Genomic DNA, 27662 nt, shown 5'->3' on the forward strand with positions numbered 1-27662 from the left:
AGAGACTAAAAATACATTTTTAAAGAAAAGAAGAGCCAAGAAATCTTTCACCTGCACTCAGTGTGGAAAGAGTTTCATACACACACGTGATCTTGATCGTCACATGAGGATCCACACTGGAGAAAAGCCACACACATGTGATCAGTGTGGGAAGAGTTTCACACAATCAGCAAACCTTAAGAAACACATGAGAATCCACACTGGAGAAAAGCCACATGTGTGTGTTCAGTGTGGAAACAGTTTCACATTAAAACAAAGTCTTGATGTTCACATGAGGATCCACATCGGAGAGAAGCCATTCTCATGTGATCAGTGTGGAAAAACATTTTTTACTGCATCAAACCTGAAGTCACACCTGAGAGTTCATATGAAGGAGAAGCCACATTCATGTTCTGTGTGTGGAAAGAGTTTTTCAGTGCTGCAAACTCTACATAAGAAAATTCACACTGATGTGAGAGAGTACGTGTGCTTTGAGTGTGAGAAGACTTTTATTTCAGTGAACTGTTTGAAACTGCACAAGAGAATTCACACTGGAGAAAAACCTTACAAGTGTTCACACTGTGACAAGAGATTCAGTCTGTCTGGAAATCTGAAAAGACATGAGAGGATCCATGCTGGAGAAAAACCTTACAAGTGTTCACACTGTGACAAGAGATTCAATATGTCAGCAAATCTGACAAAACATGAGAGGATCCACACTGGAGAGAAGCCGTTCACATGTGATCAATGTGGGAAGAGTTTTACACGATCAACATCCTTTAAGAGACACATGAAAATTCACACTTGAGAAAAGCCACATGTGTGTATTCAGCAGGGTTGGGGAGTAACGGAATACATGTAATGGCGTTATGTAATCAGGATACAAAAATCCAGTAACTGTAATTCGTTACAGTTACGTCAAAAAACATTGTAATCAGATTATAGTTACATTTTGAAAAAAGAGGGAATACCTTCAGGATTACAATGGTTTAATTTAAAACTAAATAAATCAGTATTTTGGCATAATATGACCATATTAAGCGCTGCTTTATTATACAGTAGTTCCTGGTTCTGTTGCCAGTAATGACTCAATGACAGTAATAACAGCCGTCTACAATCTCCTCAGACCCAGATTGAATCACTGCTGCTAGTAGAAGGCAATTAATAGGCAAAACCTCTGCAAAAAAAGGAGAGCAAACATGAATGAATGGAAGGACAGAGCAAGGAAGTCTTTGAGGGATGCTCGGAAACCATATGTGAACCTGAGAGGAGAGCAAAAATGAGGAATAGGTCCACCAAAATAGGTGAGTGAAAGAGGGGCATGTAGGCTACTGGGCGTCGTCTACTTCGGATCAAGTCATGAATGGGTCGAAATGAAAGCTGTAGGCTACTCCTTATAAACACTGAGAAATGAATCGAAACGTTTTAGCTGCATTTGCCTATGTCTTGTTCATTGTTCACACTGTATTGTCTGTATTTGTTCTGTGATTTACGTTAGCAATAAATAAATAAATAAAAAATTGAAATAAAGAAATGCTTAATATTTTCTTTAAGGTTCTGTTAATGTATTAAAACTAAGATAAAGGAATCAAATCTCCAGTGGTTTAAAGTGATATGATGAATTGGACTTGTACTGTTATTCCACATTAACTGGACATATAGCCTACCTTTCTTCCACATTCCAGAAATGTAAATTACTCTAACTTTTTATTTTTAAGATTGATACTAAAAAATCTTAACTCATTAGAATTGGGAAGCTTTTGTTGTCTATCTTCAAGTAAAAAAATAAAAGTAATATAATATTCAGAATCCAAATTGTGTGTATATATTATATATATACACACATATATATTATTCAAAATTTGAAAATATGATTATTCGTCTCAAGCCCACAATTGTTGACTCACTGTTTTGGTGGTTTTGTGTGACATATTTGATATAAACACTTCATAAACACTATAAACACTTTGAGTGTTTCTGAGTCTGGATAAATCCATAATAGTCAATGAAGTCCTCCTTTTATAAATTTATTTGTGATACGCCCTTCTGAGAGTTCTCAGTTGGACATACACCTTATTGAGGAACAGGAGGTCATATGGTTTGGAGACCCTGGGAAAAGAGACACACACACACATCAGAAACAGCATCTCTAAACTCTCACTTCTATTACATTTTGTTCTGTTTCTCTGGACACGAGAGCATTGTACCAGTCGCACTGAGACATTTCAAATGATACCAGACATGTAAAGATCATTATATTCTGCTATGATCACTCACAGTGAACTGAGTGAAGGGGAGAATGGGTAAAGGGACTTAAGAGGGAGAAGGAATGAATGACAAGGAAGGACTGGAGGGAAAATCTTTCCTGCATCTTCACTCTGTGGGCTGTGAAACAGAAGCCTGTGTGTGTTTGTGTTGTCCGTATCTCAGAAGATCAAAGTATCTGAGGTTATTTCAGCCTTAAACTGTTACTTCTGACATGATTTTCCTCTTTTAAAAACAGAGCATTTCTAAAATTGTGAAACACTCACGAAGTGACATCATCTGGACTCTTTCTACTGCATGATGGGAGGACAAGAGAATAATCTCAATCCATTGTCTCAGTTTTACACAAACTGTAACATTGACTGTATTCATCAACCCTGTTACCAAAGTTACTGTAAGAAGAATGATCTCTAGAACTATGAATAACTTCTACTATTTATGAGAAATGCAACTTCAGCAGTAACTATAAATCAGATTTAAACTGAATCTAATGATGATCTAATAATTCTATTGCAATTAATGCAGCTATGAGAAAATCAAACATGTTTAGATTCATATGGACATATAATGGTGTAGTTATTTACCTGAGTGTCATTCATGTTTTTGTGTTATTGATGATTTATCCATGTCATATTGTGAGCAATAACAGTATTGTCTTTCAATAGAGCAGTTTTACAGGCTTTTATCATCTATTCTGACTCAAATAATGTGTTTCTAACAGCAAACACTCAGAATAAAGTGAGATGATCTGCTGATGATCCTGAATGGCTTGTTGAATGAGTGTTGATAGTCTGAGGCTCATCAATATTAACAGATCTGCTGAAAACACTCTTTATTTCATGACAATAGTTCCTGTTTTCACCTCATTTATTATGCTGATGTCTTCAGATCTCCTGTAAATTGACACTTAAAGCTCATTTCATTGGTGTCAGCAGACTGAGGGGATTTGTTGGCTACTATATGTACATTTATTTCTGAGTTTAACTGTTTTTCTTATCATTAATTGTATTTGGAAGAATTTACATTAAGATATTAAAGTTTTCTTTATTTCTGCATATTGTAGAATATTTTTAATGATTATTAACTGTATTAAGTGAAAACTGAGAATATTAACAAAGACATTATACTTTATTATACTTTATTATGCATCAGAGAAGCAAAGCATGCAACTGGAATGGATGGAAATGCTCTTATATGGTGAAGCCCTTAGGCTACGTTCACACTGCAGGCTGAAACGACCCAATTCCGATTTTTTTGCCCCTATGCGCATAGCTGTCAACATTGAACATTGAAAATAAGGGAGATTTCCCGGAATCCATCCCCAAAATAAGGGATTTTTTTTTTTACACGATTCTTACCCACAAACTTAAAAAAAAGCACTAATCATTAACAGTCTAAAGAGTTTATAACTACACAATATATATTACAGACCAATGGATATGTTTAAAGAGCTTTATAACAAAGTAAACATTCAGGGTTTCTGCAGGTTTCAGTAAGTCAAATTTAAGACATTTTAAGACCATAAAGATTCAAATTTAAGACCTACACGACGCATTATCCAAGTTAGATAGATAGTTACCTCGGGATCATTAGAGTATCTATCTATCTATCTTTCTATCTATCTAGGATTATCTGATGTGTGTGTGTGTGTGTGTGTGTGTGAGAGAGGGAGAGGTAGATATTTTTTTAATAGAAAATTGTACTTTTGCATATTATACTGTAAAAACACAATTATTGTTGATTGTTGTTTTAGTTGATCATAACTAGAGGAAATGATGAGATGATTAAAGTGACCAAAATTATCACGGTTATCACAGAATCCTGTTCAAAAAGTACTAATACTACAGAATGAAGTCAATTCAACAAGTTTTATGTCGAAAAACAGCAAAAAACAAATTGATTAGCATCAATATGCACTTTTTGTTTACGTAAACATTAAAATAACATTAAAAATGATGGCCAGATTTTAAAAGAGTGTCTTGCAACATGTTATCTACTAACATGTACAAGTTCAAATAAAGTTTTGACAAAAAAAGGTTTTATACAAAGATAAACCTCATATTTCAGCCTTTCAATAATTTTTAATAAAAAGAATGAGTCAAAAAAGATAAATTACTGACATTTACACATTATAGCTTATAAGCTATTTATTAGTAGTGTTTGGGTGCACCCCCATCCTTCATGTTGACTGAGCTTTCAATGTTGTTATGGAAAGGGGTGATTGGTTGACATGACCTGCGGTGCGTTTGCGGCATTCTGAAAAGTTTAGAATTTTTTCATCTCGTTGCGCCTGGTAAAAAAATTTGCGCGTCGCTTCAAATATGAGCGCGCTTGCCGCACGCCTACATTTGAACAAACTTGAGCGCGCAAAAGACGCGATATGTGAACGGCCTCTGGCGAGCTAGCTCATATCAAGCCACGAGCGACTGGTAGCACGCGAGCGACGAGTTGGAGACCCCTGATCTAGCGCTCCGCTTTGTAGGTTACAGCCCCATACTTTTTTGCTACTTTGTAATAACTTTCTGCGGCCAGCGTTTCTGGAAATGAACGAGGGTAAACACTTTTTTAGACCTGTCACCTGACTAAATGAAATTTAAGACCTAGGATGAAAATCTGGCCGTTTTTAAGACTTTTAAAAATACGGGATATTTTACGGGAAAATACTAAAACGGGAAGACAGCGGGAAAAGAGTTAAAATACGTGAGAAACCCGGAAAAAACGGGAGGGTTGACAGCTATGCCTATGCGACCTGTATCTGATCTTTTCATGACAGTCTGAACGACACAGATCCGATCTTTTCAAATGCGACCCAGGTAGTGATGTTACGTTCGTGAACGAATCGTTCTTTTTGAACGAATCCTTTAGGTGAACGAATCGTTCTCGTTCACGTAATCAATTGACTCATATTTCTCGTTCACTGAAATCCCTCCCTCCACAGCAGCGCGGCGCTATTAGCAGCGCATGCGCAGCTCAGTGAACCGGTGTTTTCAACCTGTCAAAGAATGAACCTCGAGCCAATAGCCTTCGAGTATGAGATGTGACGGAGCATGTGATTTGTTGGATGTAGTGAACGAATACGCCCTTCACTGACTGACTGACCGACCGAGTTGCTTTTGAGTAGGTCTGAACGAGAGAGAGATCTTATCGTTTGTGTACGAGTTGAACGAACTGGCATGTCGTTCATGAACGAAAATAACCAGTTGTTTGAACGATAATGATGGCGAACCGATAGAGCTAGGCTTGTGTAGTTAGCATGTTTGCATCAAATAAACAAATTTACACTTTACCATTGTAATGAAAACAGGTTAATAACGCAATATATTGGTTAAATATAACAAAGACAAATTAACATCGTCATTTTTTACTTGGTTTGAGTTAAGGGAGGCGCACTTGACTGTTTACTTGATTTAAATTTACACTTCTCCTTACCTGCTTTTCTTATATTTTGGTTGTGTGTTTTAGTCTTAGTTTTGTGGTATTTTGCACTTTGAACAATTTACTTGACTACTTGTGTTCATTTTGTATTATCAAAATGAATTCATTACGTTTTATTCATGTATGCACTTCTCTAAAAACTAAAACAAACCAAAAAAATATGACAGTATTATAGGTCTCATAACGTCAGCAAATAGCATTTCAGTTCGGGCTGTGAAGGGGCATGTATTTGGTTGGATCTACTGAACGAATTTGCCTATCACTGCTGAGATCGCTCTGTTTTGAGTCTGAACGAGAGGGAGAGATCTCGTTCGTGAACGAATTGAACTGGTAGGCTACTTTCGTTCGTGAATGAGAGTACTGGGTAGATCGGTCATTTAGCATGTGATTTAATCTCATTCAAAGCGCAGTTATAGGTGTGCACATATAATTGTTTATATTCATATTCAACATACAGAACATCAACGTTTAATATAATCCCAGATTTATGAATGTGTATGTCTGTAATTAAAATGTTAATATTATGCAAGAAAACCTTGGTTTGGTCATCTGAACCACTTATTTAGACTTATGTTATTAATTTAGTAAATAAGGCACACATTTTAACAAAGCCAAATCACTTTTTTTTTGTAACAAGTAAATACGTTCATTAAAACATAACATAAAATACACTCTTTTTCGCCACCTGCTGCAGTATATATCTAATATGAAGAAATTATCACTGAACGAATCAGTGAACGAGTCTGAACGAATCATTTTGGTGAACGAACTGAAAATGAACGAGTCTCTGAAAAGAATCAAACTTTCCACCACTAGACCCAGGCCACTTGGGTATGTGGTCCCAAATCCGATACATATCCGATCTTTTGAAATGCGACTTCAGTCTGAACGGCCAGGTCGCATATATCCGACCCGCACGTCATTGATACGCGAAAAACGTCATAATTCTGCATTGAAGTAGTCGTCGGTTTGTAAACGGACTGCATATTCGTCGAGCTGAGGTAAATCTGCCGAACGGGTCGACCTCGACGAGCCCGTTAATTAAAAAAAATTAAAAAAAGCCCACGGCCTATATATATACGTTATGTTAACTTATTTGTGCTGAATCTGATTATTAGATAGGTCAGCGGCTGCTGTCTGACTCTTGTGTAACGGTCGCTGAGCACGCTCATGTGTGTGTGTGTGTGTGTGTGTGTGAGAGAGAGAATCACAGTTAGTTAAAGTTTAGTTACAGTACTTCCGCAAACAACAAGTGACGTCGTTGTGAATGTGAACGGCCTTGCAAAAAAATCGAATTTTTTAAACAAATCGGAATTGAGCATTAAGCCCTGCAGTGTGAACGTAGCCTTAGTCTCATTTTCACTATTTAAAACACAAGTATATGGTATGTATTGATCATCTTTGAGGTGTATATATTTTCGATACTGGACTCTGGAGTTGCTTTTGCAAAAGCATTCGGCTTTATTAGATAAAATAATTTCTTGGATAGTAAAGCTTATTTTCTGGCATCAAAACCCCAAGACTTCAAGATTGATTTTTAATGAAGTGACAGACTCCACAACTATTTTTTAATGAAGAAGGAGAATAATTAGGGTTATGAATTGAGCTAGCATCAGTTACTTTATGATAGACAGACTGACATGATATCCAGAATTTTTACAGATGTGTCATTAAGTAAAAAAAAAAACCCTCATTTACTGATTTTTGGCAGATCAGCTCCTCACACAGCAATCACATCATCAGTGAAGCTCCTCCCACAGCTCCTCTCCAATAAATGCTGTAAATTCCCATCAGCTACAAGAGAAGACGAGCATCAGAGCATCAGGAAGAGCTGAAATCTGCAAAGACTGAGTTTATTAAAGAGGACAGTGAGAACATGAGTGATCCAGAACCCTGCAGAATGAAACACACTGAAGATCCTGAAGAACAAAGAGGTTGGTGTTTATTCTTCATTCATTCATGATGCTGAAGAACATTTATGTTAGAAACATTCAAGCACGTCATCACTTTCAGATAAACAGTTAAACTATGAAATGGTACAGATTTTCAACAAATGTTCAGTAGAGAGAGGTTGGAGAAACTTCCATATAGATTGTCAACATCAGGTCAAATTATCTCCCTTATTTACACTTATTTTATATCTGGTTCACCTCTGTTTTTTTTACATACAGTTGTAACAGTTCTGAAAGGCTGTTCCATTTCTTGTGCTGTAATGTTACTCCCCGCCTCAAGGGGGATCTAGTGAGGTTTCTATAGGAAGGGCTATCCTTTAAAGAGAGACAAGTAAGATTGTTTAGAGAGGTACTGGCATGGCTTTGAGTGTTTGCTCAACTGAGCTGGATGCAAGAAACCCTATTATGAGGAACTTTATTGGTTCTACAGCTCAATGTAAGTTGTGTATTTTTTGTAATTCTATGTTTATTATCATGTGTCAGCTGCATATTTTGATTTGTGTGAGCCTATTTGTTCAGAGGGTTCATCAACACATGTGGTATCATCCACACATGCATTGATAAAGTAACTGCAGTAAAGTAATAGCCTAGTTAGCATTTACTTGTTTACATAGGATAATAATGCATTTTATTTTATTTATGCACCTATTGCTAAAAGCACTGTATAAAGCAAAGTGACTTGACTTAACTAGCGTATCAGTTTAAAGTTTTTTTTATTATTATTATTATTATTTTTTTTATCAAAGTGCTATGGTAGGTCAAACTACCTTTGCTTAACATTTTCTTATATTGATCCTGTCATCTCTTGGAATATCTGAAAGCCATGTTTTTGCTAATATGTGTCATTATTAGCAGAAACCAATTTGGGGAAATTTATGTTGGTGCAGGATGATGTTTTCCCCTCTTTTAATGAGTCTTTTTAGTTTATGTGGCTGTTTCACATCATGCTTGACATTCTCCATTGTGTTTTAAAGGACACCTATTATGGCATTTAAAAATGTTCCTAATATTGTTTTGGGACTCCTACATGCATGCAATGACAAAAACACACTTTTGTTTTCTTATAATATGCATTTACTTTTACCTGATTTGCTCACCGACTCCCAAATGATTCGTTCAACGACTCATTTTTCCAAACCCCTCCTTTGCGTGACGCTAATCTGCAGTGATTGGTCAGATGACCCAGTCAGTTGTGATTGGTATACTACGTAGTTTGTAGTAAAAAATTCAAAATCAGAGAAGGAATTTGAGTTGATTTATGTTAGCGATCATAGCCCAAAGTTCGCTTGTAAACACCCAATCAGTTATTGTTTGCATTAGCTCAACGCATAAACATATTGATAAAGCACTCCAGTACTACAAGGTATTGCTCTATTAAAATGACACGAACACAGCACAAGGTTCGGGCTATACTTGTGTGGTATAGTTGTAAATATAAACTCTAGCCACTGATTCTTCACATGCTCGTCCCTGGGCAGTGAAAAAAAGGTCGCTTTTGATTCGCACTTAAGAACACGGCGTCTTGTTGTCGACATGATGTTTTCAAGTTTTCCCTGGTGTCTGCGCGCGCAATGAGTGGGCGTGGCCAATTTGATAATTTTTCATCTTGACGTCACAACGAAAAGGAAAATGACTCATCGGAAAACCGATTCATTAAATTGACTCAGATTCGACTCCTACTTTTGAGAGACAATAACTTTTTTTTACGGTGAACTTTCATATATAAAACTTTGCAGGATGTTTTTGTTCACTTAGATCTATGTTACACACTACATGAAAGGTCATTTTTAAAATTCCATAATAGGTGCCCTTTAAAGCGATAAATTCTCAATAGAATTCAAATAGAACATTTTAGTGCGCTGGTGAACGTGTGCTGAGTAGCGGTGATTCACGCGCGTCACTCATTCACATTGCTTGTTTTGTTATTGGGGGGGGTTACCTCCCCCCTTCCCCCCCACAAACTACGCCCCTAGAGGAGCTGTTGTGTGCGCTGTGTAAACAAACATGATGGTTATTTTAGTCCTAGACTAAATGTGAACATGTATTTACTCATCTCACTTGCATGATAACATTCATTATTCCTCAAAACTAATAAAAAGTCAAATGCAATCTCAGAATTTGATATTTTGAGATTGAGATTTTTATAATTCACTATTAAATTACACAAATATACTTTATGTACTTAATCTCACTTTATTAACCAATGTCTTTGCTGCTGACCAATATGCATTTCCTTTAGCCTGAGAATTATTCATTCCACTTTTGGTGTGAAAGGGCCTTAAAGGTGCTGTATTGCCAATATTCATTGTCAAATGCGCTCTTTCCTGTTGCGTGTCCTCAAACCCCTGGCAACCCGTGTGAGCGACGAGTCTGAGGAAGAAGTAATGTAACATTACTTTTCATTAAAACAAATAATATATATATATATATATATTGTAATGCATTACATTTACAAGTAACTTTCCCCAACACTGGGCATTTGTTACCGGGAGATCAACGTTAGTGGCCGGTGGGAAACTCTAAGTGACAATGACATCCGCTTGAATAAGTGAAATAAAAATATTTAAACAGAATAATCAAATGTTTACCTAAATTACTGGCGTTCCAACCTAAATTTGAGGATGTGGAAAATTGGTCAGATAAATAACTAATTGGAATTAAATTACTTTGTGCACCGAAAAGACAGCATGCAGGAAACCTTCTACCACACCATTGGATTCAGACGTTGGGGCAATTGGTTTGACCTTGCATTTAAAAAATGTGTCTACTTTCTGCTATTAAATCGGGCTCATTTTTACGTCCTTTATCTTCATATTTCTATCTTATAATACATGGCCTTGCCGCTTTCATATTCGTTTCTTCGAATTATTGATGTGCTGAAAATTAAATTAAACCTTTTTCTTTTATGTCAGACCTGATGGAACTGAAGGAGGAGAGTGAAGAACTGAGCGAAGTGAAGGAGGAGAGTGAAGAACTGAGTGAAGTGAAGGAGGAGAGTGAAGAACTGAGTGAAGTGGAGGAGGAGAGTGAAGAACTGAGCGAAGTGAAGGAGGAGAGTGAAGAACTGAGTGAAGTGAAGGAGGAGAGTGAAGAACTGAGTGAAGTGGAGGAGGAGAGTGAAGAACTGAGTGAAGTGAAGGAGGAGAGTGAAGAACTGAGTGAAGTGAAGGAGGAGAGTGAAGAACTGAGCGAAGTGAAGGAGGAACATCATGTCAAACCTGGAGAAAAACCTTTGAGTCGCTCATTTTTAAAGAAAATAAGAGCCAAGAAAACTTTCACCTGCACTCAGTGTGGAAAGAGTTTTTTTTACAAGCGTAATCTTGAGTTTCACATGAGAGTTCATACTGGAGAGAAACCACACACATGTGATCAGTGTGGGAAGAGTTTCACACAATCAGCAAACCTTAAGAAACACATGAGAATCCACACTGGAGAAAAGCCACATATGTGTGTTCAGTGTGGAAAACGTTTCACATTAAAACAAAATCTTGATGTTCACATGAGAATTCACACCGGAGAGAAACCTTACAAGTGTTCACACTGTAACAAGAGATTCAATATGTCAGCAAATCTGACAACACATGAGAGGATCCACACTGGAGAGAAACCACACACATGTGATCAATGTGGGAAGAGTTTTACACAATCAATATCCCTTAAGAGTCACATGAAAATCCACACTGGAGAAAAGCCACATATGTGTGTTCAGTGTGGAAACAGTTTCACATTAAAACAAAATCTTGATGTTCACATGAGAGTTCACACCGGAGAGAGACTGTTCACATGTGATCAGTGTGGAAAAACATTTTTTTCTGCATCAAACCTGAAGTCACACCTGAGAGTTCATATGAAGGAGAAGCCGCATTCATGTTCTGAATGTGGAAAGAGTTTTTCAGTGCTGCAAACTTTACATAGACATGAGAAAATTCACACTGGTGTGAGAGAGTACGTGTGCTTTGAGTGTGAGAAGACTTTTATTACAGCGGACAGTTTAAAACTGCACCAGAGAATTCACACTGGAGAAAAACCTTACAAGTGTTCACACTGTGACAAGAGATTCAATATGTCGGCAAATCTGACAACACATGAGAGGATCCACACTGGAGAGAAGCCGTTCACATGTGATCAGTGTGGGAAGAGATTCACACAAAAATCAAATCTGAACGAACACATGAGGATCCACACTGGAGAGAAACCACACACATGTGATCAGTGTGGGAAGAGTTTTACACGATCATCATCCCTTAAGAGTCACATGAAAATCCACACTTGAGAAAAGCCACGTGTGTATTCAGCAGGGTTGAGGAGTCACGGAATACATGTAACGGCGTTATGTAATCAGGATACAAAAATCCAGTAACTGTAATTCGTTACAGTTACGTCAAAAAACGTTGTAATCAGATTACAGTTACATTTTGAAAAAAGGAGGAATATATTCAGGATTACAATGGTTTAATTTAAAACTAAATAAATCAGTATTTTGGCATAATATCATTATATAAACCCTCTAGGCGTCACGGTCGAGTTTACTCGACAAGATGCGGCACTGAATAAAATGGCCGATTTTGTCAAATAGGGTGTCAAATTTCAAATCTTCGAGCTAGAGCGCATTGAATCAGTGCCAACAAAAGCGGAGCTAGTGTGCGAGTGAACCATTTTTTCATGCCGTTTGTGTGTCATATGAATAATATATATGTGCCCCATACATGGAATCAGAGTGCCTACTGTATGTAGTAAATGGAAAATCTCTACAGCAAAAGGCCAACCGCTACATGCATTCGGTTTGTTTCTACCATTTATTAGTAATGATTTACACAGTTTGTATACTATTTACTATTTACCTGAGCATTCAGTATTGTGCAATATAGCATACAGAAGGTGAGGGACATTTTGGGAGGAAAGAAGTGCTGCATTTTATCATTTAAACGTGACTTTTCATGAAAATTCAATAATCCAAGATGGCCGCCACCATATGGCATCATAATATGCAAATTAGATGGGAAAATGTAATCCCTACATAAACTTTGGGTCATCCTTTTGAAATTAAGATGTCAAAATCGAACGTTTTAGGAAAAAACCTCTGGCGCCTAAAGGGTTAAGCGCTGCTTGATTATACAGTAGTTCCTGGTTCTGTTGCCAGTAATGACTCGCATGTGCCACCCGCTGGTACATGCGCAAATACAGCTGTCTACAATCTCCTCAGACGCAGATCGAATCACTGCTGCTAGTAGAAGGTAAAAAACGCTTTCAGTTCATGGAAATTCCACTGCTATTTTGTTTTCAAAGAAGAAAATGCAAACAACATGGTTGTACCAAAATGTCCTTTCTTAATTTCTTCTCACTTAACGGGATGTTCGCTGTATAGGTAACGTAGGAACTCCCACTGCCAATGCCCCAAGTTCAGTCAGGCAAATTAAGAAAGATCATGGCTTTAGTCAACATGTAGGCCTATTTTAAAATAAACTATGAAGATTGTGTAGAAATTTAAAATGTTGTGTTTTTATTTTTTCCTTGTACATTGTAGGACAATATTTGAATTTTGATTGATATTTTGGACCTACAAATACACTTCCAAATACATTCGCACGCACACACTTACACAAAGGCCCAAAGCGCAGAGGATGAAAAGGACGGAAGAATGCTCATTTAAGGGAGACAATGTTGTCACCAAAAACCCCCTTGACTGAGGCAATGTAAGGTTGATGTCACAAGATTTATTTCCTCTGGAAAAAACCTAAGAAACTGCATAGGAACAATGTAACCCAGTTCCGTGTATATATGACTACTTCTTTGATTTTAAGTAGTTGCATTTTTTTTTTTTTTTTTTTGATGTCGTGTGCATCCCTGGGGAGAAATTAGTTCTCTTCTAGCTCAGTTTTTTTGCTTAAATTGCTCTGCTGTATTATTATAACTTGAAAAACCTCGGATGAGAACAAGTTATTTTTTATTTCTATTGCTTGAATTGCTTACAAGGTAATTAGCCTTTGTAATATCCCCTCATACAGGACTGCCCTGTTGAGATTGGATAAGCTGAAGTTTTATAACCTGTAACTTGATGATTTGCTACAAATATTAATCATTGTGTAACCACTATTTTATCTTTTGTTTAAATAAATTTTTATTTCATAAAGACAAGCACTGTTAAATTTTTACTTCAGCTTACAAAGACAGTTCTATTAATAATATACAGAGCATTATGGTAATTTTTGCAAGACCAAGGACAACAAAGGTTCCAGGAACGATTCTGCTGGAGGGTAAGCATGAATTTGATCCATATGCCTAGTTGTTAATTAATATTATTGTTTACGAGGGTGTAGGGACATCCCTTAGATTTACTGGTATAAATTAAACAAGCTAGTGCTATTCTGTCCTGACAGCAAAATAATACCTAGCAACTTCGATACTAGGGGTTATTCAGGAGGATGAGATAAATACCAGAGGGTTGTTCCATAAAAAAAGATTAGAATACAAGCCAGGCTTATTTCGGTTAGTCAGACTTATTGTCAGTTGATTCTGTTTCGTAAAGCAAACTTAAAATGGTTAGATCTCAGTTACTCTGGCAACTTATGCTGGGAAACGTCTCGGTTACTAATGTAACCCTCGTTCCCTGAAGGAGGGAACTGGAGACATAACGTAGACGTGAAATGGGATCACTTCAGGGAGACCTATCAACTTCGAGTGTCTACAGAATGAGCCAATGAACGTTGGCGGGCATTAATCGCATCACACGCCCCCCGCCCCGCAGCGCGGGTATAAACAGGAAGCGGGCGCACGCACACATTGTTTTTCGCTGAGGAGCCGAGATTTGTGATTTGTTACATCTCCCGTTCCCTCCTTCAGGGAACGAGGGTTACATTAGTAAACGAGACGTTCCCTTTCAGCCGCTCACGTTCGATGTAACTTCGACGTGACGCCCTAATTGGGATCCCTTGGAAAACGCCACGGTTGCTGCCACATCCAGCGCCCTACGCAAGACTCTCAGATCCCTAATTGGCTGGGGCGGAAGATCTGCGTAGAGGGAGTTCAACGGCTGTTCCATTATACCCCACACAGAGGAACTCTTGGATAACACTGGGAAAGCGTGCCTTTCCGGGGAAAGGACGCTGTGGAGCCACATCCTACCCGAAGGGAGGTAACGTGGAGAATACAAATATGGACTGGCCGAAGAGGCAGTGCAACATATGGAATGTCACTGGGGTGGCTCCAGCCCGAAGGGGGAGGCTACACTGGACAGTGACCGCAGAGCAGACTCTGCCAAGGGAAAGACACGAGCTCACTGGAGGGAGCTGGTCGTTGAAGAATACACATATGGAACCCAGCCTAGCACAAGTTACACAAGCATACGTGCACTAGGCCTGGCGTCGGACGAACTCACAGAGTTCGCCAAGTGGGGAACTCGACTGGAGCAAAAAACGCAGGTATCCGTTCCTAGGAAGGGAGTGGCGCAGCAAGCCGACACTAGAGCGGGAACTTCGGTGTTACTGGCTGATTGAAGAAAGCACACAGGAAGAAACCGGCTCAACACGTAGGCTATAAAACCTAGCGAACGTGTTAGGTGTCGCCCAGGAACCTGATGATCAGGTCGTGCTTTTCCAAAGACTTACTATCAACAGCATTGTGATGTGCGGCAATAGCGGCAACATACATTTTAAGGGTGGAGGGAGACAGCCTTCGCTCCAGCCCTTCTTGCAGGAAGGAAAGCACGGCTCTGATCGAGCAAGATCGGGGGTTCTCCTCGTTAGAGGGGGCTCTAGCGGAAGTGATGGTGTCAACTACCGCAGGGGGTAGGTCACCTAGAACCTCCGCGTCCCGTCCAGGGAACAGACATGGAGTTTCCAGAGGTCTGGACGCGGGTGCCATAGGGTGCTCCATCTCTGAGAGAGCAGGTCCTCTCTCAGAGGGATGGGCCAGGGAGGGACTGTTGCGAGGAGCACTAGTTCCGGGAACCAGGTCCGGTTGGGCCAATACGGCGCAACTAACAAGACCTGCTCCTTGTCCTCCCTGACTTTGCACAAGGTCTGTGCAAGAAGGCTCACTGGGGGAAACGCATACTTGCGTAGGCCCCGGGGCCAGCTGTGTGCCAGAGCATCCGAGCCAAGGGTCCCCTCGTTCAGGGAATAAAACAACTGGCAGTGAGCCGTGTCCGGGGCAGCAAACAGATCTACCTGTGCGGTCCTGAAGCGCCTGAAAATCAGCTGGACCACCTGGGGATGGAGTCGCCATTCTCCCGGTAGCACCTACTGCCGTGAGAGCTCGTCGGCTGCACGATTGAGCAGGCCTGGAATGTAAACGGCACAAAGCGACCTCAGATGCTTCTGATTCCAGAGGAGGAGATGGCGGGCGAGTTGTGACATGTGGCGGGAGCGTAGACCACCTTGGCGGTTGATGTACGCCACGGTCGCCGTGCTGTACGCCGTACGGACCAGTACGTGCTTGCCTAGTAGCAGCGTTTTGAAGCGGCTCAGCGCAAGACGTACTGCTAACAACTCGAGGCAGTTGATGTGCCAGTGAAGTTGAGGCCCCGTCCACAGACTTGAAGCTGCATGCCCGTTGTACATGGCCCCCCAGCCGGTGGCAGAGGCATCCGTGGAGACCACAGAGTGCCTGGACACTTGTTCCAGGGGAACACCTGCCCGCAGGAACGAAGGGTCCGACCACAAGCTGAGAGTTTAGTGACAGTGCGGAGTCACTTGGACCCGACACGAGCCGCTCTGCCATGCCCATCTCGGGACTCGATCGTGGAGCCAGTGTTGGAGAGGCCTCATATGAAGCAATCCGAGCGGCGTTACCGCTGCTGCAGATGCCATATGCCCCAGGAGCCTCTGAAAAAGTTTCAGTGGTGCCGCTGTTCTGCGTCTGAGCGTGCTCACGCAGTTCAACACTGACTGGACGTGGGCCTCGGTGAGGCACGCTGTCATGTTGATCGAGATCAACTCCATACCGAGAAAAGAGATCCTCTGCCCGGCGGTGAGTTTGCTCTTTTCCCAGCTGACCTGAAGCCATTGGTGGCTGAGGTGACTGAGCACCATGTCCCTGTGTTCGCACAACTGCTTTCTCGACTGGGCCAGAATGAGCCAGTCGTCGAGGTAGTTGAGAATGCGAACGCCACGCTCGCACATGGGAGCAATGGCCGCCTCCGCGACTTTTGTGAAGACACGGGGCAACAGAGCCAGCCCAAAGGGTAAGACCTTGTACTGATATGCCCGTCCCTCGAACGCAAAGCGAAGAAATGGTCTGTGTCGAGGGAGAATCGAGACATGAAAGTACGTGTCCTTCAGGTCGATCGCTGCAAACCAATCTTGGGGAAGGATGCATTGGGGAAAAATGCGTTTCTGCATAAGCATCTTGAACGGTAGCCTGTGAAGGGACCGGTTCAGGACGCGCAGGTCCAAGATTGGTCATAACCCACCACCTTTCTTGGGTACAATGAAGTACGGGCTGTAGAAGCCGGTCTTCATATCAGCTGGAGGGACCGGCTCGATCGCGTCCTTCACCAGTAGGACAGCGATCTCTGCCCTGAGCACAGGGGTATTGTCCGTCAGAACATGGGTGAACAGAATGCCCTTGAAAGCAGGGGGGCGCTGGGCGAACTGAATCGCATAGCCTCGCCGTTAGACCGGACGAGAACTTACAGGCCTTGGACGGGAGGCGTGGATTACCCTACCAAGAGGAGGTGGACGCCGGACACAATTGCATCGTGACGGGCCGCTCCACTGGGGGGAAAGTCTAACATCATTAGTGCCATTAGTATCTTAGAGAATTTACGATTAGCATTAGCCAGCACTTTTAAATTTGCTTTGATGTCTTTGATGTTTGATGTCAAGGACTATAATCTATAATAAGAAAAAGCTATAAAAGTTAACAGAAGCAACCAAAAGCGAGCCATAATGTCCAATGACAAAAAAAAATAAAATAATGTACAGTATGTATATATATATATATATATATATATATATATATATATATATATATAAAAAATTGCAATTAGATTTTTCCCCAAATTGTGCAGCCCTAAATGCTTGATATCTGAAAGATACAGTGTATGGAAGAGATTTAATGTTACAAAATCACACTGTGTCTTTCACAGCCTTTCCTTAAAGGGACTATGTGTAGCTTTTTAGGTATTTTATTATCTAAAATCAATATTTTTATTCATAAATATGCCCTCAATGGTGTACAAATACCTATGCCAATGATCAGACTAATCCTCGTAAACGAAGAATTTATTATCTTTATATACATGAGATGGGTAAGTCCACGGAGGCTTCCATGTAGTTCCGCCATCTTGAAAAACTATAATAGCAGAGAGGGACAAAAAGTACTAGGCCAATGCGTTTCCACAACGCGTTTTCGTTCAGAGCCAGCGTCACGTGACTGAAGCCAGCAGAAGTGGAGAGCAGAGAGAGGCGCTTGTCACTGCCGCGGCAAGTTTAAAAGGCTGCACTGCACGGTTATTTATACATCGTTCATTCATACATATGCTGAGTCACAGGATAAGAAGTCATCGTCTCGAAAAAGTCCAAAATAGACCGTAAAAGGAAACGTGACCGGAGATTACAAAAACAAGGGTTAATGTGGGGATAGCTAATGCAGGAGAAAGCTTTCAAATGAGACGCTGAAGTTTCCTGCTTTCTTCTCGACAGGTAAGTCAATGTTACGGTCTTAATTACAAGCTTTTTTTTCATTGCTTGGTTGTGTACTTTATTACCGTGTATACCCGAATATTAGACGAGGGTTTTGTCCTAAAAATAGGCTGAAAAATGGGGGGTCGTCTTATATTCGCGATATAGACAAAATCACGGGGGAAAGGGAGAAAGAACAACGGAATTAATATGAAATAGTGACTGAAACGCGACCCATTAAGACAAATGATTTCGCCTATACTTGCATGTAAAATTAGAGAAGCAACATAATATCTGTGTTTAACTGAATTAAAACGCTGCTCCTCTCTGCCATGCGAGACGCAGAGCAAGCGAGAGAGAGAGAGAGAGAGAGAGAGAGAGAGAGAGAGAGAGAGAGAGAGAGAGAGAGAGAGAGAGAGAGAGAGAGAGAGAGAGAGAGAGAGAGAGAGAGAGAGAGAGAGAGAGAGAGAGAGAGAGAGAGAGAGAGAGAGAGAGAGAGAGAGAGAGAGAGAGAGAGGTGCGCGCGAGATGCAGAGCAAGAGAGAGAGAGAAAGGCGCGCACGTGCTGGAAGAGAGAGAATGAATTATCACTGTAATTTTCAAATACAATTCTTTTCTGTTAAAACCAGATTTTAAAATCAGATTTCATAGTTAAAGTTTTTCACAGTCAGTAATTTTTTTCGTTGTTTCAAGTTTCAGTTTGTTTTAAATAACAAACCTGTTCACCCAAAGAAAAACTCAGAAGTGCTATTAGAAGACATCCTGTCATAGCTTTTTGGTACATAAGGGCTACCGTAGATGCAACGCGCATTTGGAAAAGTGAGGCGCTAGAGAGCATTATATGTTTGAATGCAAAATACAATTTCACCACTAGATGGGAGAAATTCCTACACATAGTCCCTTTAAGTACTCAGATCAGGATAATTATTCTCCAAATGGAGGCATGGAATAACAGCTGGAGTTTGCATTGACTGGGATCACAGACTGGGGGAGTTCACACCTTGGGAAAAGAAACACACACACATTAGAAACAGCATCTCTAAACTTTTACATTTTGTTCTGTTTCTCTGGACACGAGAGCATTGTACCAGTCGCACTGTGACATTTCAAATGATACCAAACATGTAAAGAACATTGTATTCTGCTATGATCACTCACAGTGAACTGAGTGAAGGGGAGAATGGGTAAAGGGACTGAAGTGGGAGAAGGAATGAATGAGAAGGACGGATGGAGGGAAAAATCTTTCCTGCATCTTCACTCTGTGGGCGTCTAAAGTAGTACAGGTCGGACTTTCCTCCATCTCGTCCATTCCGCTCTTCACTTCCTGCCCTCCATCTGAATTTCGTGCGTCATCACAATCAAGTGACTGCAAACCACCTATAGAGCAGTTTTACAGGCTCTTATCATGTATCCTGACTCAAATAATGTGTTTCTAACAGCAAACACTCAGAATAAAGTGAGATGATCTGCTGATGATCCTGAATGGCTTGTTGAATGAGTGTTGATAGTCTGAGGCTCATCAATATTAACAGATCTGCTGAAAACACTCTTTATTTCATGACAATAGTTCCTGTTTTCACCTCATTTATTATGCTGATGTCTTCAGATCTGCATTAGAGTAGCAAAGCATGCGACTGGAATGGATGGAAATGCTCATATATGGTGAAGCCCTTTATCTCATTTTCACTGTTTAAAACACAAGTATATGGTATGTATTGATCATCTTTGAGGTGTATATATGTTCGATACTGGACTCTGGAGTTGCTTTTGCAAAAGCACTCGACTTTGTGAGATAAAATAATATATTGGATAGTAAAGCTTATTTTCTGGCATCAAAACCCCAAGACTTCAAGATTGATTTTTAATGAAGTGACAGACTCCACAACTATTTTTGAATGAAGAAGGAGAATAATTATGAGAATAATTAGGGTTATGAATTAAATGAGCATCAGTTACTTTATGATAGACAGACATGATGTCCAGTTTTTTTTTTTTTTTACAGATGTGTCATTTAGTAAAAAAAAAAAAAAACTAATTTACTGATTTTTGGCAGACCAGCTCCTCCCACAGCAATCACATCATCAGTGAAGCTCCTCCCACTGTAATTCATCATCAGTGAAGCTCCTCCCACAGCAATTCTCCAATAAATGCTGTAAATTCCCATCAGCTACAAGTGAAGACGAGCATCAGAGCATCAGGAAGAGCTGAAATCTGCAAAGACTGAGTTTATTAAAGAGGACAGTGAGAACATGAGTGATCCAGAACCCTGCAGAATGAAACACACTGAAGATCCTGAAGAACAAAGAGGTTGGTGTTTATTCTTCATTCATTCATGATGCTGAAGAACATTCATGTTAGAAACATTCAAGCACTTCATCACTTTTAGATGAACAGTTAAATTATGAAATGGGTACAGATTTTCAACAAATGTTCAGTAGAGAGAGGTTGGAGAAACTTTCATATAGATTGTCAACATCAGGTCAAATTATCTCCCTTATTTACACTTATTTTATATCTGTGTCTGGTTTACATACAGTTGTAACAGTTCTGAAAGGCTGTTCCATTTCTTGTGCTGTAATGTTACTCCCCGCCTCATGGGGGATCTAGAGAGGTTTCTACGGGAAGGGCTATCCTTTTAAGAGAGACAAGTAAGAGTGTTTAGAGAGGTACTGGCATGGCTTTGAGTGTTTGCTCAACTGAGCTGGATGCAAGAAACCCTATTATGAGGAACTTTATTGGTTCTACAGCTCAATGTAAGTTGTGTATATTTTGTAATTCTATGTTTATTATCATGTGTCAGTTGCATATTTTGATTTGTGTGAGCCTATTTGTTCAGAGGGTTCATCAACACATGTGGTATCATCCACACATGCATTGATAAAGTAACTGCAGTAAAGTAATAGCCTAGTAAGCATTTACTTGTTTACATAGGATAATAATGTATTTTATTTTATTTATGCACCTATTGCTAAAAGCACTATATAAATAAAAGTGACTTGACTTAACTAACGTATCAGTTTAAAGTTTTTTTTTAATCGAAGTGCAGGAAGATGTTTTACCCTATTTTTATGAGTTTTTTTTTTAGTTTATGTGGCTGATTCACATCATGCTTGACATTCTCCATTGTGTTTTAAAGCAGTAAATTCTCAACAGAATTCAAATATCAGGATATATTTTAAAGCGTCCAGACTAATACTGCATTATGTTACATGTACTTAAGGAAAGATGTACTGTAGTTTTGTCCGAAGTCAAAGTGCAACACAAAGGCACGGGCATTATTGCTGTTAATTTTTTTGTTGTCGGATTATCGTACAGGAGGTCTGTGCATCAATGAATGACACATTTTTGGATATCATGGTGTGTGCATAAACGTGTGTGAAATGCCTGCTAATTATGACCGCCGCTAGCATAGCTAGCGAAAGCGGTCATATAGGGATTGTCAAAGTTTTTTTTTTTTTTTTTTTCCGTCATCTACTGAATTTTTCGTCAATGATACCAGGGTCACCGAAACACCGGGGAACATGAAATTTGGTGGGCATGTAGCCCCACTAGACTTTTACGGAAAAATTTCGTTTGGTCCCCGGGGGCCACTCCCCCCCCGCGCTGGGCCCCCCGTGAATTTTTCGTCAACGATACCAGGGACACCGAAACACCGGGGAACATGAAATTTGGTGGGCATGTAGCCCCACTAGACTTTTACGGAAAAATTTCGTTTGGTCCCCGGGGGCCACTCCCCCCCCGCGCTGGGCCCCCCGTGAATTTTTCGTCAACGATACCAGGGACACCGAAACACCGGGGAACATGAAATTTGGTGGGCATGTAGCCCCACTAGACTTTTACGGAAAAATTTCGTTTGGTCCCCGGGGGCCACTCACCCCCCGCGCTGCCCCCCCGCCCCCAAACCCAAAAAATTCAGTTTTTCCTAAATAACTACCTGAACCGTGGCACCGAGGATGAAGACATTTTTATGGTATGTTGGTCTTAAGGGCCCACATCAACCTAGCCCATAATCACTCATTTGTGATTTGCGCCCCTTCCCATAAAAAAATGAAAATGCAATATTATTCTGCTTTAATCACCCCTATCTTCAGTTGAGATGTTCAGAACTGCACCATATTTCATGTGTATGATTAACTTGACATCCTCTGGGGGTATACTAAGTTTCGTAGAATTTCATCCATGGGGGGGTATAAAATAAATTCATTTATGTGCACATTTAGTGACTGTACACTCATCGGCCTGTAGATGCTGGTGTTGAGCGAAGGGTTGCTGGTTTAGGATGATACTGTCACACACACACATGCAGGAATACAAACAAACGCAAGCATGCACACACTCTGACATCCACACGCACAGACACACACCCATACACACACATACAAATCCACATGCACAGACACACACACACACACAAACACACACGCGCACACACATGTACGCACGCATACATACACGCACAGACACACACACACACACACACACACATACACAAACACACACACACACACACACACACACAGACATGCACACATGCACATACTACTACTTTTTTTAGGTATATACATAAACACGCAAAACAGCCAAATTGCTCCACGTCATTTATTTTTGTGGAAAGCCAGTGCAGGCCTGAGCGGCGGTCATATTTTGTACCGCCATGCGGTACATCTAGTTAAAACACTTTTTGTTCTTAAATTGGCTCATTCTTACTGTTGACATTGAGAATGATGCATGTGTTTTTCCAAGAGTTAAAGTCATCGGTTAATGAGTTTTTCTTGGAGTGGGCGGGTTTTGGTGAGCTTTTGAGCTGATACTGTGGCACAAATAGCCTAGTGTTTTTATATTATTCATCTCAGAGTTCGTACAACTTTTTGAGAGTTAAATTTAAAGTTCTTAATATTATCCCATTTAAATGTTCTTTTTAATGTGATGACCACAAATATACAAATTAGGTTTGTACATGTAAAATGTTTATTCCAAGAATTAAATGTAATATTATTAGTTACTGCATTTTTTAATGCAAAACAATAGTAGTTTTATGATTGAATTACCTTGATGATTAAAAATCCCCCCACCCTAACCTAAATTAAACCATAAATAACTAATTGGAATTATATTACTTTGTGCACCGAAAAGACAGCATGCAGGAAACCTTCTACAACACCATTGGATTCAGACGTTGGGACAATTGGTTTGACCTGCATTTAAAAAATGTGTCCTTTCTGCTATCACATCGGGCTCATTTTTACATCCTTTATCTTCATATTTCTATCATGGACTTGCCATCACCTAGTGGTGGTTTAATTGTCATATTTATTTATCCATGACAGGCCTGTACCGAACAAAACACTCAGCAAAATAGTTTTTAATTATTGTTATCGGAAAATTCCTAACAAATATCAAGAGATAATTGTATTTCAATATTGCACATCCCTTGGCACTATTGTGTAAATGTTAATATCACATTAAATAATTGTGTAATTAATCAAATATATTTAGTATTTCTCACTTCAGAAACGTGATTTGTGCCTTAAATGTCTTGAAAATAATAATTGAAATATCAATGTACCTCATTCATGCAATTCATTTATGAAAACAACACCTGAATTATCATATTTTATAGTAGTCGTCTACTAGTGCTTTCTGCTATTACATCACAGCTCACTTTCATATTCGTCTCTTCGAATTATTGATGTGCTTTTTAAACCTTTTTATTTTACGTCAGACCTGATGGAAGTGAAGGAGGAGAGTGAAGAACTGAGTGAAGTGAAGGAGGAGAGTGAAGAACTGAGTGAAGTGAAGGAGGAGAGTGAAGAACTGAGCGAAGTGAAGGAGGAGAGTGAAGAACTGAGCGAAGTGAAGGAGGAGAGTGAAGAACTGAGCGAAGTGAAGGAGGAGAGTGAAGAACTGAGTGAGGTGAAGGAGGAACATCATGTCAAACCTGGAGAAAAACCTTTGAGTCGCTCAAAGACTAAAAATACATTTTTAAAGAAAACAAGAGCCAAGAAATCGTTCACCTGCACTCAGTGTGGAAAGAGTTTATTGAACAAGTGTAATCTTGAGTGTCACATGAGAATTCACACTGGAAAGAAACCGTTCACGTGTGATCAATGTGGTAAAACATTTGTTGTGTCATCAAACCTGAAGAGACACCTAAGAGTTCATACAAAGGAGAAGCCACATTCATGTTTTGTGTGTGGAAAGAGTTATTCACAGCGGTTTCATTTACATAAACATCAGAAAATTCACACTGAGTACGTGTGCTTTAGGTGTGGGAAGACTTTTATGACAGCTCAACAATTAAAACGGCACCACAAAATTCACACTGGAGAAAAACCTTATAAGTGTTCACACTGTGACAAGAGATTCATCCTGTTTGAAAATCTGAAAACACATGAGAGGATCCACACTGGAGAAAAACCTTACAAGTGTTCACACTGCGACAAGAGATTCAATCAATCAGCATCTCTGAAAACACATGAGAGGATCCACACTGGAGAAAAACCTTACAAATGTTCACACTGCGACAAGAGATTCAATCAGTCAGCATCTCTGAAAACACATGAGAGGATCCACACTGGAGAAAAACCTTACAAGTGTTCACACTGCGACAGGAGATTCAGTCTGTTAGCAACTCTGAAAACACATAAGAGGATCCACACTGGAGAAAAACCTTACAAGTGTTCACACTGTGACAAGAGATTCGGTCAGTCATCATCTCTGAAAACACATGAGAGGATCCACACTGGAGAAAAACCTTACAAGTGTTCACACTGTGACAAGAGATTCAGTCAGTCAGCAACTCTGAAAACACATGAGAGGATCCACACTGGAGAAAAGCAGCGGAGAGAAGCCGTTCACACGTGCTCAATGTGGGAAGAGGTTCACACAATCAACATCCCTTAAGAGGCACATGAAAATCCACACTTGAGAAAAGCCACACGTGTGTTCAGTGTGGAACTAGTTTCAGACACAAAACAACTCTTAAGCGTCACATGAGAGTTCACACTGGGAAGAAGCGGCTCAGGCTTTCGCTCTGAAAGGCTTTCTGCTTCTCATTCTGAAGAAAGACTGTGATCAGTGCAGTAACCTGTTTCATTCAGTCATGAAGAAACACTTGAAGATTCACACGAAGGAGAAGATTCATTAATAACATTACGGCAGAAAGACACGGCAGTGTGAGTTTCAGTGCAGAAGTCCTTTACTACAGAAGATTAATTGAAGATCACCAGAAACTTCACACTGGAGAAGGCCATAAAACACATTTTTGTCTCAGTGCATGCATTGTTTTAGTTTGGCAGTGCCGCCGCTAGCTTAGCTTAGCATAATGAATGGAATCCTTTGTTGCCAGCTAGCATGTCGTGAGTAAAAGGTATGTTAGAGACCTTTGATTATTTTGGTTTTGGAGTATACTTTAAAAAAAGCTATTCAAACACTGTACAATGACTGTAACAGCTCAGTTAAGTTATCATATGAAACGTCATCCAGGTTTAAAATCAATAGAGGTATCCGACAAGGCTGTCCCATTTCACCGTTTCTTTTCTTTCTTGTAACACAAACCATGGCCTGAAATAATAATAAAAAAAAGCTATTGAGTGCCTTAATATTTTCTCTTCTGTGTCTGTTTTTTTAAACATTAAAAAAAAAATGTTTGTTATTCCATTTGAACACATGTAATCATAATAACATACTTGGTATTCCAGTAAAGGAGATAGTAGATTATTTAGGTATTAATAATTTGCATTTTACACCAATTATTAGGAAAATTAAACAAAAATTAAACTCATGGTTAATGAGAGATCTTTCATTAAAAGGAAGGATATTATCCAAAACTGTAAAAATCTATAAAAGAGGTGGATATTTTGTTCAATTTAATTTGGAAGCACATTATTTAAAAAAAAAAAAAAAAAAAAACAGTTTTATGCTAATTGCGTATTTAAGAACAAGTGGATAAAGAACTCTGCTTGAACTCTGTAAATAAGGTTCCGATATCATAAACAGCAAACACTCCCATGAGCAAAGCATAGTAGAGTGAGCCTTTAACATGCTGAAAACACAAACAATTGAAAGCATGAACAGAAATAAATGTACATATTTGTAGCAAACAAATAAAATTTCCTCAGTCTGTTGACGCCAATGAAATGAGCTTTAAGTGTCCATTTACAGGAGATCTAAATACATCCGTATAATAAATGAGGTGAAAAAAGGAACTATTGATGTTAAATATGGGTACAACTAGCCTATTTACTGCCCTAGTACAAGAGTTATCACTTTAAAAGTATGCATGTGAATTAAATGTGGGCCAATGGTCTTCATCATCACAGTATGCCAGGGTTCACCAATCTCGGTCCTGGAGGGCCGCTGTCCTGCAGAGTTTAGCTCCAACCCCAATTAAACACACCTAAACCAGCTAATCAAGGTCTCACTAGGCATACTAGAAACTTTCAAACAGGTGTGTTGGAGCTAAACTCTGCAGGACAGCAGCCCTCCAGGACCGAGATTGGTGAACCCTGCAGTATGCTAATGCTGTGAATCTGATGCGAGGGAATCGTCATAATGCAGATTGAGGACTGTTGTGATCCAGTGTCACATGCATGTGAGCCAGCGCTCATACCTGTATTTACATCCTGTTTTCGGTTGAAGTCCAAAGTAGTCGATTGTCGAGTTCACGCGCGTGATCATGGGTAACTAAACCTATGCGCGTGAACTCAACAATCGACTACTGTGGACTTCGACCGAAAACAGGATGTAAATACAGGTATGAGCGCTGGCTGAATTAACATCAATTTTATTAATATCTTTCACATCTACTGCAGTCAGATTCACCCGTGTTCACTCTGAAGGAATCACTCACATGGCTGGGCACTTGTAATGACACATCAAGAGGCTAAAAGCAGGTTTAAAATTTGAAGTCATTGAAGTCAACAGGGTGCAAATTTTAAAAAGAGGATAACAAGTATAGGCAACACCGATTTTTCTCGTTGTTCTCTGTACTGACAGCACTCCAAATTTACAAAAAAATGAGCTCAATGTTAAAATTGACCGGAGTTCTCCTTTAACAAATGGGACGTGCAGGGTTTTTCCTGCATAGAGAATTATGAGGCGGTTGCCTCCGTCAAATTTCATGCCGCCTCCGGCTCTCAACAAAACTCGGACAGACGGTCATGGTCAGATACACTTTTTCCACTGTGACGGCTCTGTTGCGGTTACTGCTCGTGTCCATTCTCAAACCGTACAGTGCTGTGCGGATAATCCGCGGGCGGGCGCGTAAAAAAAAAATCCAATTATTCGAGGGTGGATGACAGATAAATCATTATGTGTTGAGTTTAATAAAGACACGGAACTCTCATCACGGTAAAACGCAATGAACATATAGTTAAAATTAAGTCACTTGCATTTTAGACGCAATGAC

The 27662-nt window shown here is 39.8% G+C and overlaps 3 protein-coding genes across 4 annotated transcripts in view; all 3 read left to right on the top strand.

The window, feature by feature from the left end:
- Positions 1-1474, top strand: part of LOC311291366 (uncharacterized protein) — an 18719-nt gene extending 17245 nt beyond the window's left edge. The window contains exon 2 of the mRNA XM_084410353.1: positions 1-1474. This exon is cut by the window's left edge and continues 301 nt beyond it. Within this exon, the coding sequence (XP_084266479.1) occupies positions 1-787 (787 nt within the window). The 3' untranslated portion in view covers positions 788-1474.
- Positions 1475-7986: 6512 nt separating this feature from the next.
- On the top strand, positions 7987-13111 carry LOC311305490 (uncharacterized protein). The gene is made up of 2 exons (XM_084433252.1): positions 7987-8067; positions 10544-13111. The coding sequence occupies exons 1-2, from the start codon at positions 7989-7991 to the stop codon at positions 11902-11904; spliced, it is 1440 nt and encodes a 479-aa protein (XP_084289378.1). The 5' UTR covers positions 7987-7988; the 3' UTR covers positions 11905-13111.
- Positions 13112-20379: 7268 nt separating this feature from the next.
- On the top strand, positions 20380-26591 carry LOC311291310 (uncharacterized protein). 2 transcript variants are annotated; one of them, XM_084410253.1, is made up of 2 exons: positions 20380-20560; positions 23976-26591. In XM_084410253.1, exons 1-2 carry the CDS (start codon positions 20503-20505, stop codon positions 25154-25156), a joined length of 1239 nt encoding a protein of 412 aa, XP_084266379.1. In that variant the 5' UTR covers positions 20380-20502; the 3' UTR covers positions 25157-26591. The 2 variants fall into 2 exon arrangements, with proteins under 2 accessions (XP_084266379.1, XP_084266378.1); XM_084410252.1 differs by lacking the exon at positions 20380-20560 and adding an exon at positions 20895-21006.
- Positions 26592-27662: the final 1071 nt, after the last annotated feature.

Source organism: Rutilus rutilus (assembly GCF_951802725.1).
Source record: "Rutilus rutilus genome assembly, chromosome: 1".
Lineage (NCBI taxonomy): Eukaryota > Metazoa > Chordata > Actinopteri > Cypriniformes > Leuciscidae > Rutilus > Rutilus rutilus.

What these genes read in the sequence shown, in the direction of transcription:
- LOC311305490 (XM_084433252.1), top strand. Translation starts at nt 7,989, where the DNA reads ATGGCTTTGAGTGTTTGCTCAACTGAGCTGGATGCAAGAAACCCTATT. An exon ending in TATTGGTTCTACAGCTCAAT is followed by an intron (nt 8,068 to 10,543) that starts GTAAGTTGTGTA and finishes CTTTTATGTCAG; the next exon opens with ACCTGATGGAACTGAAGGAG.
- LOC311291310 (XM_084410252.1), top strand. Translation starts at nt 20,928, where the DNA reads ATGGCTTTGAGTGTTTGCTCAACTGAGCTGGATGCAAGAAACCCTATT. An exon ending in TATTGGTTCTACAGCTCAAT is followed by an intron (nt 21,007 to 23,975) that starts GTAAGTTGTGTA and finishes ATTTTACGTCAG; the next exon opens with ACCTGATGGAAGTGAAGGAG.